We start from the raw sequence: 18,965 nt of genomic DNA, 5'->3' as shown, positions 1-18,965 counted from the left end.
GCCACAAATTCCCCCAGCTGTGAGCCTTCCAACCTTCTAAATATTCCTTTATATGTGGTTCAGAGTTCTGGGACCTTCCCCTGAGCCTGCTTGGTAGGGTATTCTGTGTTGTTGTTGGCGGAGCTCTCTGCTATACGTCCACCCGATCCGCCATCTTGTTTGTTCTCGGTGCTATTGATTTTTATGGGTTGATTTTTACAAGCCGAGGTGTATCTGCAACCTTGCTGAACTTCATTAGCTCTACTAATCTGTGCAAGGGTTCAGCTGATCTGTCAGGTGGATGAGTCCCTTACCCACAGATCAAGTACTGCTGAGTGTTCACCAAGTGGTAGGCCTTGTTCTGGATGAACGGGCAGAGGAGTGAACAAAACAAAACAAACTCCTAGCCTGACCCAGTGTACATTCTTGCTGGGGAGAAACTTGAAAAGGAGATGTGGGCTATGAAGAGTACGAAGCTGGGAACAGGACAGGGAAGGGGAATCCATCATCTCTTCCAAGACTCTTTCCTTATTACACTGGCCAGCAATCACATCCAAGGACATGGCTGTTAGATCTTAAAGGAACTGCTCACCAAGTTCCCCATGAGCTAGGATATGAGTTGTGGGTTTGGGTGTATAAACTGTATCAAGGTAAGGAAGTTTTACCCTAATGTGAACTTGTTACGAGTTTTTAACAATAAACAGGTGATGAGCTTCAGCCCAAGTTTTTGCTGCTTGAAATCAGATGACATTTATCTTTAATCTATGACTATACTAAGCTGTGCTGATCACTTTTTGAAGCAGAACAAAGCTGGTTTTTCTGGGCTAAGCCCATGTGATTGTGGCTCTGAAAGTTGTAGTGCTAGATGGACTTAGTGCTTGTTTCCCACGAGACGAGCTCTGTACACTCAAATCGTAGCTTTTCTCACAGGGCCCTGGTGGGGATTTGGAGCCAAGTCTGCCCTCACAGAACAAAGCAGGAGACGGCTCCAATTCCCAGAGTAACTGTGTCAATGGGAAAGAACTGTTCTCCAGAAGCTCAGTAGATCCCAACCACAAAACCATCTGGGTCCTGGGTTTGTTGTAAGGGATGGTCCTGAAATATTCTTTCTATTTACTGGTTTATCCAAGTTCTCTCTTCTACCAATTTTGATATTTTCTGTTTTTCTAGAAATCAACCCACATGACACAGTTTGTCGTTTTTCAAAACACTTGGAGCCTTTCCCCTTGGCAGGGAGCAAAGGGCCGGGCAATATGGCCCTGGTGGGAACCAAGCTGACGTCCCAGTAGGTGTGGGAGGGGCCAGCAGGGACAGCACAAAAGAGCCAATCCCCATTTCTGTGCCTGTCCTGCAGGAAGTATCCTTTAGAACAAGCTACCCTCACAGTCTCCAGCCTCTGGGCCCTCCTTTCTCACCCAGAAATTCCAGCCAGGTGTCCCACCTCACTGCCCTAAGGACACTGGTCTCAGGCCCATCAGCTTTGATCTCAGGCAGTGTCTGCGCAGCTGAATGGCTACTCCGCTTCTGCTCCCATGTGCCTGCAGCACGCCCTAGGCTCTCCCCCTCCCATGTGCACTTGGGGACCCCTCATCCAACACAGTGACCTGATGAGTCTAGACCCCTCTCTGACCATCAACTATAGGCAAAACCTCCTTGTAGAGCCCTACCAGGTGCCCCACACACCACAGTTCCTGACTTCCCTGTACCACTCTTTCACCCTAGAATCTGACTACTCCACACACTTCCATCTGCCCCATCTGAGCCCTCCATGCCTTCACCTGGACACTGCCACAGCCAATATGCCACCTGCCACGCACTAGGGGACAGTCCCCCCACATCAGACCCCTGCCCAAAGTGTGCCCACAGAACCACTGTTCTCACGGGGAGAGTATGGTCCACAGGGACCTTAGCCCACTCTAGTCACACCAGCCTCCTAGCCACCAGAGCACGAAATCCTGGGCTGGACCTCCTAGAGAAAGAGCCCCCACAAGTGGGCATCTGCCGAGTGGTGAGGGGCATGGGGACCACCAGAGCAAGGCAGGCAGATGGAAGACTCAGAAAGGCTGAGGAAGCACACAGTGCAAAAGCCAAGCCAGATCTGAACCCGTGCCGCTCCCAACACCAGTCCCATCAAGGCAAAGGGCTCCTGACAGTGACCTGAGACAGGGCTCAGCAGAGGTCGCCGCCTCCTTCCTGCCCAGGGATACAGGTCCCACACTACAGCACCGGCACTGAGGGCCAGGGCCTAGCACCCACCCCGACAGCCTACCTGGGCATGCAGAGCAGTCAGGAGTGCGTCCAGCTGAACCTCCAGCGTTCGGCTGCCCACATTCACAGCCGCCTCCAAAATCTGGCCCAGACTCTGCAGGCAAAAAGAGGCGTCAGGGGAGGCATAGGAGCCAAAAGCCAGCCTGCTAGGTCAGAGGTCAGAGGTCAGAGGAGGGTGGTGGTACAGGTCTTGGTTCCTGCTGTACTGGGTTGAGCCCCTCCCCCACACAGACATCGTCACCCAGGATCCCCCTGAACTAAGCCTGCCCCGCATGCAGATCCCATGCCCAGGAGTCCATGCCAGGTGGAGCCCTACCCTTCCTAGTCCAGTGGTGTACCTTGGATACGGGGAAGGTCTCAGCGTGCTTCTTGTAGAGGGCGAGCACCCCTGGGACGAGCCTGGGGAGCTGTTCCTCCAGCCTCTCGTTGGGCAGCAGGTGACTCATGGGGCCCAGTGCCTCTACCACAGCCAGTCGGAGCTGCAGGCAGATGCCAACACAGCACACATCAGAACCCAGGCCAGACACAGGGAACCACAGCAAAGCGCTGGGCACAGCCAAGTGCTGAGCCGCATGGTGGGGTGGGGACGGAGCGGGATGTGGCTGGGGCCACCTGGCTTCAGGACCACAGGATAAAGAGGAGGCCAGGGCTGCACAGCCAATCTCGTCAGCCAGTCCCAGGTGTGGAGGTGCTCAGGTGAGCCACCAGACACCCACAGATTAGACACCACCCAAGTGTCAAGGCTAAGAAGCTCTGGCACCGCAGTGGTTACGAATCTGGCTGCGAACCTCAGGGTCAGCAGTCCGAAACTACTAGCTGTTCCATGGGAGAAAGATGAGGCTTTCTGTTCCCGTAAAGATTTACAGCCTCAGAAACCCTGCACAGGGTCACTATGAGTTGGAATCAACTCGACAGCACTTAACAACAACAAAGTGTGAGGGCCAGCAGGTGAGACAGTGCTGGATAATCAGGTGAGACATCATGTAGATGTAAAGACCCACAGATTGGGCACCAGGCAAGAGTGGGGACTAGCAGGTAGACATGGCACAGGTGTGGGGACGCTCCGGTGAGACACAGTGGAGATGTAAGGAAATTCAGGTGAGAAACCGTGCAGGGGTGATGACTGCAGGTAAGACGGAGAAGACCCCGTTTCCTGAGCTTTGAGTTGTTGGGGCCTTGGGAGGAGAGCACATACCACATCCCCTCAGAGCCCCTGCCCTGAGAGGAGGTGCTTAGTGCTCCGAGAGGGGGTGGGGCAAACCTTGGCCTCCCGACTCGGCAGCCAGTGGTTGAAGAGCACGTCATAGGCACTGAAGATGTCGGAGGAGAAGGTGTCCTTCCTGACCGTGGGGTCTGGGGCCTGGTCCAGGTTGGCCAAGTACTCCAGGGTGCTCTCGCTGAAGTGTCGCAGGGCTGCACTCATGAAGCATACAGGCTTAAAGAGGGGCCAGCAGCCCAGGCCTACGGTGCAGCTCCCAAGGGCGTGGGCGCAGCTCCCAAGGGCGTGGGCAGCCACAGCATACCAGCCTCTGCCCAACAAGCCACAGAGGTAGACCTGGAGGCTACTGGAGCTTGTAAGGGTAGGTAGCCAGAACCACAGTACCCCCCTCCTCCCCACCATCTCTCCCTTCCCTAGGCCCAAGAGTCTGAGCACAACCCAGGGTGAAGGGGCAGATGAGGGGCAGGCAGGCCTCTCACCAGAACAGAACACCACCCGCATCGCGTCCTGCTTGGCCATCAGCAGCATGGGCAACATGGTGTTCAGGATGGAGGTCAGGAATGGCACCATGCCGAACACTGTGGAAGAGGCCCATTAGTCCCCCCGCCAGGCACCTAGGGAGCGGCTCCCAGCAACTGCGGGGGCGGGGATGGCACCTACCGTTGGCTGCTGCGAGGCTGGCAAGTGTCTGCACAACGAAGTGATGCGGCAGCAGGCCGGGCTGGAAGCGGCTCAGCAGCTCCTCCATCACAGTGTTGATGAAGCGCGTGCCCACAGCCACCAGGACGCGGCTCGCAGCCTGCTGCCAGTCAGGGACCACGTCCTGTGTCAGCAGAGTTGAGTCTGAGCGCCGGCGGAGCCTCACCCAGACAGTCCCAGAGGCCGACCTGCCCAAGGGCCCCCCACCAAGAATGCACACCCGCAGAGGATCAGCTCTGAGTCCATGCAGTCCCCTGGAACCCCGGGGTGAACCCTCACAGTCAGTCCACGCAGACACTGACACCCCGAGATTTGCCGAAAGAGTTTAGGCATTTTGCTCTCTGCTCCAGTTCCCTTCTGAAAACTGCAGGTGAGCCCCCACCACCCTCAACCGCCAGAGAACAGGAGACACCAGACATAAGCAGCCCCCCAAGCCTACCCAGACAGGCCCGGGGGCTCACCTTGGCCTTGGTCATCTCATTGGAGGCCAGCAGAATGACAGCTCTGGCCGTGTCTTTGTCAAGCTCACTGATGTGACTACGCACAACTGCCTCCATGGCCTTCAGGATCATGGCGCGGTACGGGTGGGCCAGCTGAGGGGAGATACCAGGAGGTTCAGCACTGTGCACTGTGACAGTCTGCTCGGGAGGCCACCCAGCGGCGGACATACCTTCTCGTGCTGTCGGAGGTACTCCTGACAGGCGCTGAGGGTCTCCTCTGGCTGGGCCTCACCCAGGGTGCACAGGGCACTGCAGATCTGCTCTTGCACCTGCGGATCCTTGTCGGTAACCGCATCCATCAAGATGGAACACAGTTCTGCATAAGGAAGCCCAGTTAGCCATGTCTGCATGCTGTTCCGCTGGGCACAGCACTGGAGACACATGTGAGGAGAGTCCACACCTGCGACCTCTTCCCAACAGGTTCTCCCAGGCATGGCCCACCCTGTCCCCATGGTCACAGGGGCAGCCCGCCCTCTCAGCCTGCCCACGACTCACTCTTCATGTATGACTCGGCCATGTCTGCAGCTGTGGTTTCCTTATGCCCAATGCAAAGCCGTGACCCTCTCTCACACCAGCAGGACGTGACTCCTGCGTCCACAGCAGTTAAGACATGTGTGCTGGGCAAACCTCATCAACCAACGTGCTCTGCGGAGGATGACGGGGCCGCATTCTGATGTGAACCTCTCCAAGGACCAAAGGCACCCTTGTCGGCCACCAACCATGTGCAGCACAACTTCCACTCAAGTCATGCACAAGGTCACAACTGTGGGACGTCACCAGCCACAGTGCAGGAGCAACATGGCCACCGCTGCCATCTAAAGCACTGTCCTCTTCATTCTGCAAAGGAGAGGGAGATGGTAGTGGGCCTTGCACAGCATCTTCTTATGGCCTAGGACTGGGCGATAGCCAGGGCTTTCCAAACCTGTGAGCCCTAATGCAGAAGGACATAAACCAGGCAACTGAGGTGGACAAGGATCTGGGGAGCATGCAGGAGGCGTCCCGTCCAGGGACTGGAGCAGCACTGTGTGCCCCATGGGGCCTCAGACACCACACACTTCAAAGCTCCACCCAAGTTCTTTCTACACCTGAGCCCTCCTCTCCAATGATGCTATCCTCCTCCCTGATGCAGCCCTGGGGAGCCCAGAGAAGCAGACACACTGAGCAGCTACAGTCCCAGGAGGAGCGTGAAGCCTTGCGGCAGACAGGAAGCAACAGAATCCAGGGGAGAGAGGACTCCCACTCGCCTGTCCCATCGACCTGCCAGACCCCGTGAAATGGTGGCAAAGATGCCCATTATAAAGAGCAGTGCAAAAACCAGCAAGGATCAAACACGCAGGCCTGGACTCCCCGGGGAGCAGATGGCGAGGACTCTGGCTGCAGACACAGCTGTCAGCCAGTATTTCCCCTTCCTTCCTGAAGAGTGTCTCAGAATCACAGTGCCAACAGGACAGGAAGGAGACATTGGCCAATGTCCACACCAAGAAGGGTTAAGGGCGCCTGCTGGAATTCTCCACACAAAGACCAAAAACACACTTCTCAGAGCGAGGGTGCGTCCAGAGACGGACCTGAAGTCTCACACTGTCAAGCACGGCCAGAGCAGCGAAAACCTGAGGAACAGGCTTTAGCAAGGTCACCACCTCCACCACCCAAGACTCATCCACGCCTGGGATACCTTCCAAACAAATGCAAACAGTTCTGCTCACTCACCCACTCAAAGCAGAGTGCACTAAAGTAAAGAACACTCCACAGGTTCCAGTATGCCCTTCAGCCTCAAACCCAACAGCTCTCAGGATGCTGGGCTCAGGAAATGCAGAGTGACCACACTGGCTCATGGCCTGGAGCTCAAGAGAGGACCCACTGAGTGTGTCGGGGGAGAGGGGGCCACAACAGCTGGAATTCACAGGGTCAAGCACCAAAGAGAGAGCTGTGGGGGAATTCTCTGTCCATCTCTTCCACAACCACGTCCTGGGCTCCTTGAATTGCAGGAGCCCCCCAGATATTTTCCCCCCTCCAGGTCCAACAATGCACTGTCTGTTTATACAAATATGACAACCCAAAAATGCCCTGGAAAGAACAGACAATTTTAGTTCACAAAAAAAAAAAACAAGAGAGAATGGCTCGAACAAATGACGAAGATGCTGAGACAGAGAACATTCCTGAGGAATAAAATATAATGGAATTAAATGAAAAAGAGTTCAAAAGAATGATACTTAGGTAACTTCAAAGAACTGACAGAAAGATCAAGGCAAGCTTCTGAATAAAAACTTCAGAAGAATTCGGGAAAACACTACAAGAACAGACAAAATAAATGCCAATTTTGAAACAATACAAAACCTGCAATTAAAATCCAGAAGATGAATACTAAGATCTCAGATATGGACAATACATTGAAAGGGCAAAAGAGAAGATGTGAAGTAATGGAAGTCTGAATTACTGAGCTTAACGAGAAACCTCTCAATACTAGTATGCTAGAAGAACTTCTGGTCAAGCCATGGTATTTTCAACAACCTCATATGCATGTGAAAGTTGGACAGTGAATAAAGACAACTATAGAAGAATTGATGCATTTGAGTTATGGTGTTGGAAAAGAATATGAAAAGTACCATGGGCTGCCAAAAGAACAAACCAATCTGCACTGGAAAAAGTACAGCCAGAGCGCTCCTTAGAAGCCAGGATGGTCAGATTTCATCTCTCATACTTCAGACATATTACCAGGAGAGACCAGTCCCTGGAGAAGGATATCATGCAGGGTAAAGTGGAGGGTCAGTGAAAAAGAGGAAGCCCCCCAACGAAATGGACTGGCAAATGGCAGCATCGATGGACTCAAACATAGCGACGATTATGAGGCTGGGGCAGGACTGACTAGGCAGGGTTTCATTCTGCTGTGCAAAAGGCCAGGATGAGTCGGTACCAACTCGATGGCACCTAACAACAAGAATAATCAGAAAAAAGAATGAAAAAAATTCAAAGAAAGCCAAAGAGTTATGTGGGACACAAAGAAGAGGAACAACTTACAGGTGATCGTAATTCCAGAAGAGGAAAAGAAAAGCACAGAGAAAATTGTCGAAGAGTTGTTTGAAGAAAATTTCCCTAACATCATGAAAGACTACAAGATAAGCATACAAGAAGCTGAATGAATTCCAAACAGGATAGGTCTCAAATGAAAATCACCAAAACATATCATAGTCAAAACTTTCCCAAAATCAAAGACAAGGAAAGAATCCTGAGAGCAGCTGGGGAGAAATGAAATTACTGCAAAGGAGAACCAATAAGACTAAACACCGATTTCTCACAGAAACCACATAGGCAACAAGGTAATGGAATGCTACATACAAAACTCGGAAGGACAAAATAATAACCAAGAATCATACCCAGCAAAGCTGTCCTTCCAACACAACAGCGAGATCAGGACAGTTCATGATAAACAGAAATGAAAGGAAATTGTAATGACCAGACCAACTTAACAAAACATGCTGAAGAGTGTTCTTTGGACTGAGAACCAACAAAAGCAGATAACAACCTGAAATTAACAGACATGGCAATACCACTGAAAACTCAATCCAGATACAGAAATATTTAAAGTAAAACAAACCTACAAGACTGGAAATAGGGACCCAGAGATACCAGTGTATAACAGAATCAACAGCAAACAAAAAACAGGGAAATAGTGTAGACACAGAACTTTCAAACGGCAAAGAAGTCAAGTAGATTTCAAGATAAAGCAGACTGTTTTAAGCAGGGAAAAAATTAATAAACTACAGGGCTATCTCAAAGAAAAATAATACACCTGGACACCAACAAAACAAAACCAGGAAAATCAGCAAGATTTACATAACAGAAATGAAAATGTAAAGAAAACTCACAAATGAACTGAACTCAGCATAGAAAATTATGTGGAACAAAGAATCCAGCAGCACCACACAAACAGACACACAAAAATGACAGCCATCAATTCATCTTTATTGATAATTATACTAAATGTAAATGGATTAAATGTACCAGCCAAGAGGCAGAGAGAGCAAAATGGATAAGAAAAGAAGAGTCTTCAATATGCTGTCTACAAGAGACTTATCAAAAAGACGGAGACAAAAAAAAAGAAAGAAAGATGGAGCCAGCCTAAATACACACAACGGAATACTATACTACATAAAAGAAGAATGATGAAATCGTGAAGCACCTCACAACATGGTGGGACCTGGAGAACATTATGCTGAGTGAAATTAGTGGATCACAAAGGTACACATATTGTACGAGACCAATGTTGTAAAACATTAAGAAAAGATTTTCCTGATAACCAATCTATGATGGTTGGGAGTAACTATTCAGTCTAAAGAGTAGACACGTGTTGGTATAGGTGACAGGGCAGGCAAAATACATGAAGGACGTTAACAGAGGGAAGATGAAGGCAGTGGTAGTCACAAGGATGCAACAGTTACAGTGAAGAGAGCTAAATACTGTTAACTCCTGGTACTGAATGAGACTGCAATCATTGAAATGAAGCAAAGTATAAGACTTGTTGAATATAAAACTGATGATCTGGATCTACTCTGAAAACCTTCATTCCATTCACAATAAACAGTTGAAAAAAAGTAATCCTGTTTCTACATACTAAGAACTCTGGAAAGTTGAAAAAGCCTACCATTTACCACAGAGTTAAAAAAAAAAAAAGTTAAATCTTTAGGGACAAATTTAATATTAGATACACTAGACCCAGGGCTTTGAACCAGTTCACTGTGGTTCAACCTCCTGCTGAGAAATTTCATTTCTACCCCAGATACACTGAACCAGAATCTACATTTTAACAAAATCCCCAAGCGATTCATATGTATACATGCTAAAATGTAGACTCTGACACAGTATATTGAATTGCAAATTACCAGGAGACTAAACCAGAATGAGCAGGTTAGAAGCCCTGGCCAGACCACACAATGAAACTCTTAAATATTGCTGAGAGATATTAAAGACCTGACGGAACAGGAGCTGCGTAACAGGAGTCCTGATGTGGTGCTGTAGGATGAGGACTGGACTGCAGGTCAGTTTGAACTGCAAGGTCAGTGGTTGCTGCCAACAACTTCCCTAATAAATCCCATTATTGCGAGTGGTGGTGGTGTGACGTGGAGTCGGTGCTGACTCATAACGACCCTGTGCAGGGGATTTCCGAGGCTGTAAATCTTTACAGGAGCAGAAAGCCTCGTCTTTCACCCACGGAATGCCTGGTAGTTCTGAACTGCTGAACTTGAAGTTGGCATCTCTGCTAGTAACCACTACGCTACTAGAGCTCCTAATAATTGTATTGTCTCTAAATTCTGTGGGGTCAGAGCAATGAATTACTGATCTCAGCCAAGAAGTTGAATGTGCCATGGGAGAGATCCTTCAAACCTGGAGTTGAATCCATCCCCAGGTTCACCTTTCGGAATTGATCAAAAGGTTGGAGAAGAGGTCTTGTCGGGCCTCAGCTTCAAAGGAATCAGCATGGGACTGTTGGTGATGATTCCCTCTCCCCCTCATAAAGTTAAAGGAGGTCAGACATCTCCACCATATCATTTTTCCGACAGCCAATCAAAATTTGAAAAATATATGACATGATGGGGGATTTGTTTTCTATTAAAATGTATACAACCTTGATGGAATACACAAAAACAAATTGACTACATCTGTGGAAAGAGGCGGTGGAAAAGCTCCATAGCATCAGCCAAAACAAGGCCAAGGGAAGACTGTGGACAGACCTTTAATTGCTCATATGCAAATTCAGACTGAAGCTGAAGGACATGAAAACAAGTCCACAGGAGCCAAAATAGGACCTTGAACATATCTCACCTGAATTTAGAGATCATCTGAAGAAGAGATTGGATGCATTAGACACTAAAGACCGAAGAGTTGTGGGATGACATTGTGAACATCATACAGGAAGAAAGCGAAAGTTCATTTAGAAAGAAGGAAAAGACCAAACTGGATACAATAGATGTCAGAAGAGACTCTGAAACTTGCTCTCCAGTATAGAGATGCTAAAGCAAACAGAGTAAGTACGATAACTGAACAGAAAATTTCAAAGGTCAGCTCGAGAAAACAAAGTTAAATATAATGAAATGTGCAAAGACCTGGAGTTAGAAAACCTAAAGGGAAGAACACACTCAGCATTTTTCAAGCTAAAGGAACTGAAGAAAAAAATTCAAACCTTGACTTGCGGTACTGAAGGATTCTGACACATCTTTTGGGGTCTTGGTGTTGTTGTTGTTGTTAGGTGCCATCGAGTTGGTACCGACCCATAGCGACCTTATGCACAGCAGACTGAAACACTGCCCGATCCTGGGCCAACCTCACCACTGTTGCCATGCTTAAGTCCATCGATGCTGCCACTTGGCCAATCCATCTCGTTGGGGGTCTTCCTCTTTTTCTCTGACCCTCCACCTTACCCAGCATGACATCCTTCTCTAGCGACTGGTCCCTCCTGACAATGTGGTGCTGCAGGTTAATATATTGGACTGCAAGGTCACTTTTTAACCTCAAGGTCAGCAGTTTGAGCTCACCAGCTGCTCCTCGGAAACCCTATATGGGGTCGCTATGAGTAGGTACCAACTAGATGACACTTAAGAACAATGACAAATAGGCAAAATATTGAATGATACCGAAAGCATCAAAAGAAAATGGAGGGAATACACAAAGTCACTGTACCAAAAAGAAATGGTCAATGTTCAAACATTTCAAGAGGTAGCATATGATCAAGAGCCAATGATACTGAAGGAAGAAGTCCAAGGTACATTCAAGGAATTGGTAAAGAACAAGGCACTGGGAATTGATGGAAGACAAATTGAAATCTTTCGACAAACTGATGCAACCCTGGAGGCACTCACTCATCTACACCAAGAAATTTGGAAGACAACTACCTGGCCAACTGACTGGAAGAGAGCCATTATCCGTGCCCGTTCCAAAGAGAGGTGACCCAACATAATGTGGAAATCATAAGGAAATACCACTGATATCCTATGTGAGTAAAGTTTTACTAACGTAATACAAAAACGATAATGCAACCATACACTGACAGAGAACTTCCAGGGGTTCAACTTGGATTCAGAAGAGGACGTGGAGTGAGGAATATCATTGCTGACATCAGATGGATCTTGACTGAAAGCAGGAGAATACTAGAAAAATGTTTACTGGTGCTTTATTGACTACTTACTTAAAATACTTACTGATGATCAAAGACCACAGCCTTCAGTATGGGTTGCATCTCAATATATAGAAAACAAAACTCACCACTGGACCAATAAACAGCATTCATATAAATGGAGAAAAGATTGGAGTTTTCAAAGACTTTATTTTGTTCAGGTCAACTATCAACACTCATGGAAGCAGCAGTCAAGAAATCACAAACAACGTATTGCGTTAGGCAAATCTGCTGCACAAGACCTCTTTAAAGTGTTCAAGAGCAAAGATGTCAGCTTGAGGACTAAGGTGTCCCTGACCCAAGCCATGACATTTTTCAATAATCTCATATGCATGCGAAAGCTAGACAGTGAATAAGGAAGACCATATAAGAATTGACTCATTTGAGTTATGGTGTTGGAGGAGAATATCGAAAGTGCCACAGACTGCCAAAAGAAGCATCAGATGTGTGTTAGAAGTACAGCCAGAGTGCTCCTTGGAGGCCAGGATGGCCAGACTTTGTCTCTCATACTTCACAGGTATTATCGGAAGGGACCAGTCACTGGAGAAGATATCATGTTTGGTAAAGTGGAGAGTTGGAGAAAAAGAGGAAGACCCCCCAATGAGATCTACTGGGCTCAGGAGTAGCAATGAGGTTGGTCCAGAACTGGACAGTGTTTCTGTGGACTCTTATGTTGCTATGAGTCCATACAGGCTCAATGGTCTCTCACAAGAACAAGTGTTCAAGAGCAAAGATGTCAATTTGAGGACTAAGTAAGGTTTGCCTGCTCCAAGCCATTGTACTTTCAATAACCTCATATGCATGTGAGAGTTGGATAGCGAATAAGAAGACTGTACAATCAGTGCATTTGAGCTATGGTGTTAGAGGAGAATATTAAAAGTACCATGGACCAACAAAAGAACACATCCGTGTTGGAAGAAGTACAGTCAGAATGCTCCTTGGAAGCCAGGATGGCCAGACTTTGTCTCCTCATACTTCAGACATCTTATCAGAAGGGACCAGTCCCTACAGAAGGACATCATGCTTGGTAAAGTGGAGGGTCAGTGAAAAACAAGAAGACCCCTCACAAGATGGGTTGGCACAGTGGCAGTATCAATGGGATCAAGAGTAGCAACAATTGTGAGGTTGCCATAGGATCCGGCAATGTTGCATTCTGTTGTGCATTAGATCGCTATGTGTCAGTACCAAGTCAACAGCATGTAACAACAACATAACAGAGCACACGGGGTAAAGTTAGGAAAACCCCACAGCCATAACCAACCATCTTGAGGAACGAAGTCAATGGGCTTGGGGGCTTAGGACCACATTCTCAATTGGCACAACCTAAATCAATTGGCATAACACAGTCCCCAAAAGCAGTGTCCTACATCTTACTTTGATAAGTATCAAATGGGGTCTTCAAAGCTAGTGAGTGGCCATCTCAGGTGCAACTGTGGGTCTCTCCTCATCCAGAGCACAGAAGAGCGGCGAGAATCAGAGACTCAAGGAGTCCACAGGGGAATCCAAGGCAGAAGTGGGCAGAGGGCTGTTACACGGAGGCAACCACAACTAAAGTCATGAAGCAAAATGGGTATGAATTGTTAAATGGGGAACTGATGTGCTCTGTAAGAGCTTCTGTCCAAGCCACAATCAAAGAAACAGTTTCAAATTTCTGAATGTCAACAAATATATATATATATCAAAAAATAAAAAGCCATCCACATATATCCACACAAAAAGAAAACAAAGAACAAAGCAGGGCAAACCACTCATAATGCAGAGGTCACAAGGCAAACGTCCCGACTAGTACCATCATGCAAAGGAGCTGGTCTATGTTAACAAGACAAACAGAAAAATGGGCAGAAGGGTTAGGGTTAGGCATGTGTAGGTTAGCTTAAAAGCAGCAGCTGCCAAGCACCTGGGGAGAGCGCTGAACACCTGTTAGGACAAGACCTGATGGGTACCGTGTCTCGGCACTATCAGTCAAGCCGATGATAAGAGGCCCGGTGGCAGGCAGTCAGGGAGCACTGGATCTTAGGATGCTGGGATCACCACTCTGGGGAGGACAGGGCAGTCTTGATGCTGCAGTGCCTTACAAGAGGCGGCCAGCACCGTCCACTACAAGCCAGGACAGCCAGGCTGTTGAAGAGGAAAATCCTCGTCTCCACATCTGGTTGCTCACACAAGTGCAGAGACTCAGGTAGGTGAACATTAGAGATGACCTGATGTCTAGGGGAGTCTAGTTACAGTTTTGAACAACCCAGTGGAAGCAGCTGGTGGGTAGGCAGTCCCATGGAGAGCAGAGCCTCCGAACACATGGCCAAGTGGAGTGTGTGAAGCTCGTGCCTTACCTGCCAGAGCAACCAGGAGGTATATGCCAACAGTCATCATACCAGAGGCAGGGGTGCCACAGCCTGAGAGCACGTTACTGACCAGGAGCCGAGACTGAAGCTCGGAAGGAAACTGGCAGAGCAGGAGCGGGGAAGGGGCCCCGTGTCCCGCAGCAACACTAGCTGTGCAGCACACACCTTTACAGATGCCACAGAGCTAACTCTTCCCGTTGCCTGAGTGAGTAGCACTCAGCATGCTGGCCCTCACACCCCACTTCCAGCCCTGCTGTGACGCTGAGGAGGGGAAAGCAGAAGCTGGCCCCGGCCAGTCGGCCAGGCTGAGGCATTCTTCACCCTGTAACGCACCCAACATGTGCATTCGGCTGCAGCTCCTACAGCTGTGCTGACGCAGTCTGGGCCCAAGGCGGTCTCAGCCTGCCAAAGGGTACACAGCTCAGCCAGGTGCACCGCCACCAATGCGGGGTGCACGCTTACAGACATGCTCAGGTGTGCCCCACACACCAACAGATAAGCTCAGGTGTGCCCCCACTAACAAACACCCTCAGGTATACCACCAACAGGTGTGCCCAATACTGACAGACATGTCAGGTGTCCCCCCACACTAAGAGGTGTGCACATGTGTGCTGCCCACAGTAACACAAAGCCGGAGGCCCCCAGAGGGATGAACCTACTGACACGCGGTCCCAGGACCTCACAGATGGACCACCGCGGGAGGTACCAGGACTCCCATCCCACCCCCGCCTCCTGCCCCCAGGATCCCGTCTACCGCCTCTAACACCCACTCTAGGCATCACCCCGACCTTGGTCACCCCACCTTCCTCTTTTTCCTGATGGTGACACTCAGCTATCTGGGTCAGAAGCCAGCTTCACCCGCTTCCGCCCCGGCACCCTTTTGCCACCCCACCGCCCGGCCAGCACCCCTCCGCCCTCCGCCCGGGTGGAACTCGAGCCCCTCGGCCGCCCACCAGGCGGGGACGGGACTCGGCCGAGCCCGGTGAGGCGCAGAAGCCATGGCCGCAGCCGAGCTGCACTGCGGGAAAGACGCGCCAGGAGCCCGACCAGCTCCCACCAGGAACGCCCCCCTCTGGAGGGAGACCCCAGCCCGGCCCTGGGAGCGGGACCACCCCTTCACTGCCAGGGACAAGACCTGGGGGCCCTGTGATCCCCCGGGGAGAAGACAGCGACGGGGACCTCGAGCTTCTCAACACAGAGACCCCACGTCCCCAAGGGCAGGAGCAAGAGGGGGCTCTTCCGGGTTGGGAAGCAGGGGGAGGGGGCGAACACCTGACCCGGTCAGGCGGCCTCCGCCCCCGCGACGCCAGACCCTGCCGCACTCGGCCGGTGACCTTGGGGTAGCCCGGACTCGCTTCTCCTCCTACCCGCCCGGCCGAGAAGGTAGCCTAGCCTCCCCACCGGTCCTCAAGGACGCCACCTCGCCCCCCACCCCGGTCCACCCGCCGTTTACCTCAGGCTCCACTGCCGCCGCCCAGCTACCGCCCTCCCGCCAGCGCGAACCAGGTAGGAAGAGCCGCGCCGTCCCCCCGCCCCTCAACCAACCGCAGCCCTCCTTGCGGGCGGCGCGGCCCCGCCCCACCGCTATCCCTACACTCATTGGCCGATGGCGCGTCCGTCTCGCGCCATGCCCTCCTACCGTCCCGCTGCGGACGGCAGTGCGCATGCACAACCTCTGCCCAGAGCCGCCCGCTGCCCCATGACTTCCACACCTGACTGTTGGGCGCGAGCCTAGTGACTTGGGCACCATAGACCTGCGTGGGCTCGTCTAGCTGCTGTGCAGGCGCCTCCGCATTCCCGCTTTCCTCCGAGCACTAGTTGCTCACTAGCACTGCCCCTGGGCATCAGTCCCGCTCAGATCTGTGTACAGGTGCTGTGTACAGAGTATACAGATCACACTCAGCCCAGACCCGCCCCCACATACCCGGGATGTAACGAGGTCGCGTCCGTATACCCACCGAGGCGTGGTCATGCCCTGGATTTCTCACACATAAGCACACACACGGCACTCAACAAACACCTTCACAGTTCCCGATCACAGACATAGACCACACACACAGCCCGAGGCAGGGTCACACACTCCCATAGGGACACAAACACATGGACACACAGGCACCCATACACATACATGTACACACATGTACACACGATGCAGACAGGATCCCCAGAGGGACAAGCACATGGACACACAGGCACACATATATACACATGACCCAGACAGGTCACATACTCCCACAGGGGCATACACAGGCACATACATGTACACACAATGCAGACAGGGACACACTCATGTACATACCAGCACACATATGTACACATGATGCAGAGCCAGGGCCATACACTCGCACGGGGACATAGAGACACACATATGTTCACACGTTGTAGGCAGGGTCCCACAATCCCACAGGGACACACACACATGGACACACAATGCAGACAGGGTCACACACTCCCACAGGAGCACACACATGGACACACAAACGTGTGCACACAGTGCAGACAGGGACACACACAGCACACACAGGGCCACACAGACTTGCCTTGCAGACATCACAGGGACACCCACAGAGAAACACATGCTCTAAGACACACACAAGGACACATATACAATGTAAGGGAATTTCTTGTTATTAAGTGCCCTTGAGTCAGTTCCGACCCACAGCAACTCTGAACAGTCCTGATCTAATCTAAAGGGAGTTTCCTCAGGGGTATGAGCTGGGTGCTGGTAAAACTCTCTAGCTTTTTGCCCACTCTGGATCCTGCCTCTGGCTCTCATCATCTGACCTCCAGTTCTGCCAGATATACGCAGGGACACAGAGATACCCACAGTGACACACAGACACACATAGGCTCAAAGACATACCCAGGGATACATTACATACATGCACACACACACCCACACAAGGACATACACAGACACATGCACACATGGGGACACACTTATAGACACATGCACAGAGACAGAGGCAGGGTCGCTTTATTCAGGATCTTGGAATCTGGGGAAACAAATATTATGCAAGTAACCGGCACTGTAGCATAAGTAAGCACTGGACTGTGAACCACAAGGTCAGCAGTTCAAACCCACCAGCTGTTCTCAGAAACACTATGCAGAGTTGGAAGCCCTATACACAACAACAACAGGCAATTCAAAAGATCACCAAGTCCTGTGAAGGGGCAGAGTGGGGGGTGGACAGGCTTCTCTAGAGAACCCCAAACGCGGTGCCTTGGAGCTTTGAAAGAAGGGTGGGAAGACACACCAGCCCCTGCAATGGCCCTGGGAACCACCTGGGTGTATTCTTCACAGACCAAAAAGAGAATGATAAATGGCATTCTGGAAGCAAAGGAAGTGGGAAGAGCAACTTGAGAAGGACGTGGTCAGCGGCACGCTTATCCACAGCCTCCAAGTCTCTAAGATCTGGAAATCAAGTTGTCTTGTTGAGGGTGGGATTGGAGACCAGCAGTGGGCCAAGAAAGAGCAGGAAGGCACAGTAGAGGCCCTGATGTAATCATCAGGGTAAGTGCTTGGTCCAGCCTGTTTCTGTCCTGCAGATGGCGCTCAACAGACAGAGCTATGGAACCAGCCCCAGGAGCGGTTCTAGGTGGAGAAGCAGACAGAGGTGGCTGGGAGGGGTTGGACAGGGCAAAAGGAAGTGGAGATCTTTTCCTCACCCACCCCCTAGATGGTTCACTCACCCATCAGTGATAGCTAAGGTTGTGTGTCAACTTACTTGGGCCATGATTCTTTGACTTGGCAGTTATGTGATGATGTCATCTGCCCTCATGATCTGGCCTGATGTGATCAATCCTGCTCTGATGTACGGGAATTATGCAATCTAAAGTGAGTCTCCTCAGAGCCGTGGACTGTGTCCTGGCAAAGCCCTCTTGCTTTTTGCCTGCTCTGGCCCCAGCATCTGGCTCTCATCATCTGACCTCCAGTTTCAGGACTTGAGCCGTCAGTCTGCAGTCTGACCTGCTAATCTTGCTCTCATTAGCCCCTGCAGCTACATGAATCAGAAGAGTCCAGCATGATGTCTGACTCAGGGACTTGGCACTTGTCAGCCTCTACAATTATGTGAGGCATTTTCTTGAGATAAATCGCTCTTCAAATATAAAAATTGTTGTCAAGTGCCGTGAAGTTTGTTCCGACTCATAGCGACCCTGTATAGGGTTTCTGAGGCTGTAAATCTTTGCAGAAGCAGAAAGCTTCATCTTTCTCTCTCAGAGCTGCTGGTGAGCTTGAAATGCCAACCTGTAGTTTGCAGTTCAGTGCTATCCTGCAGAGCCACTATCTATGGGGGCATAAGAGGCTCTGTACGGTAAACACTGAACTGTGAACATTTTGTTGTTGTTAGGTGCCATCAAGTCGGTACTAACTCATAGTGCCCCTGTGCACAACAGAACGAAACACTGCCCAGTCCTGGGCCAACCTCACAATTTTTGCCACGCTTGAGCCCATTGATGCTGCCACTTTACCAATCCATCTCTTTTTCTCTGATGCTCCACCTTACCAAACATGATATCCTTCTCCAGCCACTGATCCCTCTTAACAATATGTCCGAAGTATGAGAGACAAAGTCTGGCCATACTGGCCTCCAAGGAGCACTCTGGAGATCTATTGGTTCTTTTGGCAGTCCATGGCACTTTCAATATTCTCCTCCAACACCATAATTCAAAGGCATCAATTCTTCTACCATCTTCCTTATTCACTGTCCAGCCCTCACATGCATATGAGGTTATTGAAAATACCATGGCTTGGGTCAGGTACACCTTAGTCCTCAAGCTGACATCTTTGC

The 18,965-nt window shown here is 50.3% G+C and overlaps 1 protein-coding gene across 2 annotated transcripts in view; it reads right to left on the bottom strand.

The window, feature by feature from the left end:
- MROH1 (maestro heat-like repeat family member 1) overlaps positions 1–5,182 on the bottom strand; it is a 60,314-nt gene extending 55,132 nt beyond the window's left edge. For both annotated transcript variants that reach the window (XM_006830773.1, XM_006830774.1), the window contains exons 1-8: positions 5,161–5,182; positions 4,836–4,981; positions 4,627–4,758; positions 4,127–4,289; positions 3,946–4,044; positions 3,509–3,660; positions 2,586–2,726; positions 2,249–2,341 (exon numbers count right to left, since the gene is read on the bottom strand). In XM_006830773.1, the coding sequence (XP_006830836.1) occupies positions 2,249–2,341; positions 2,586–2,726; positions 3,509–3,660; positions 3,946–4,044; positions 4,127–4,289; positions 4,627–4,758; positions 4,836–4,981; positions 5,161–5,182 (948 nt within the window). The remainder of the gene's footprint in view (positions 1–2,248; positions 2,342–2,585; positions 2,727–3,508; positions 3,661–3,945; positions 4,045–4,126; positions 4,290–4,626; positions 4,759–4,835; positions 4,982–5,160) is intronic.
- Between the last annotated feature and the right edge of the window lie 13,783 nt (positions 5,183–18,965).

The sequence above is a fragment of the Chrysochloris asiatica genome, unplaced genomic scaffold (genome assembly GCF_000296735.1).
Source record: "Chrysochloris asiatica unplaced genomic scaffold, ChrAsi1.0 scaffold00001, whole genome shotgun sequence".
In the NCBI taxonomy this organism is placed as follows: Eukaryota; Metazoa; Chordata; class Mammalia; order Afrosoricida; family Chrysochloridae; genus Chrysochloris; species Chrysochloris asiatica.
The sequence above is the reverse complement of the archived record's forward strand: the minus strand, read 5'-3'. Positions and strand labels throughout refer to the sequence as shown.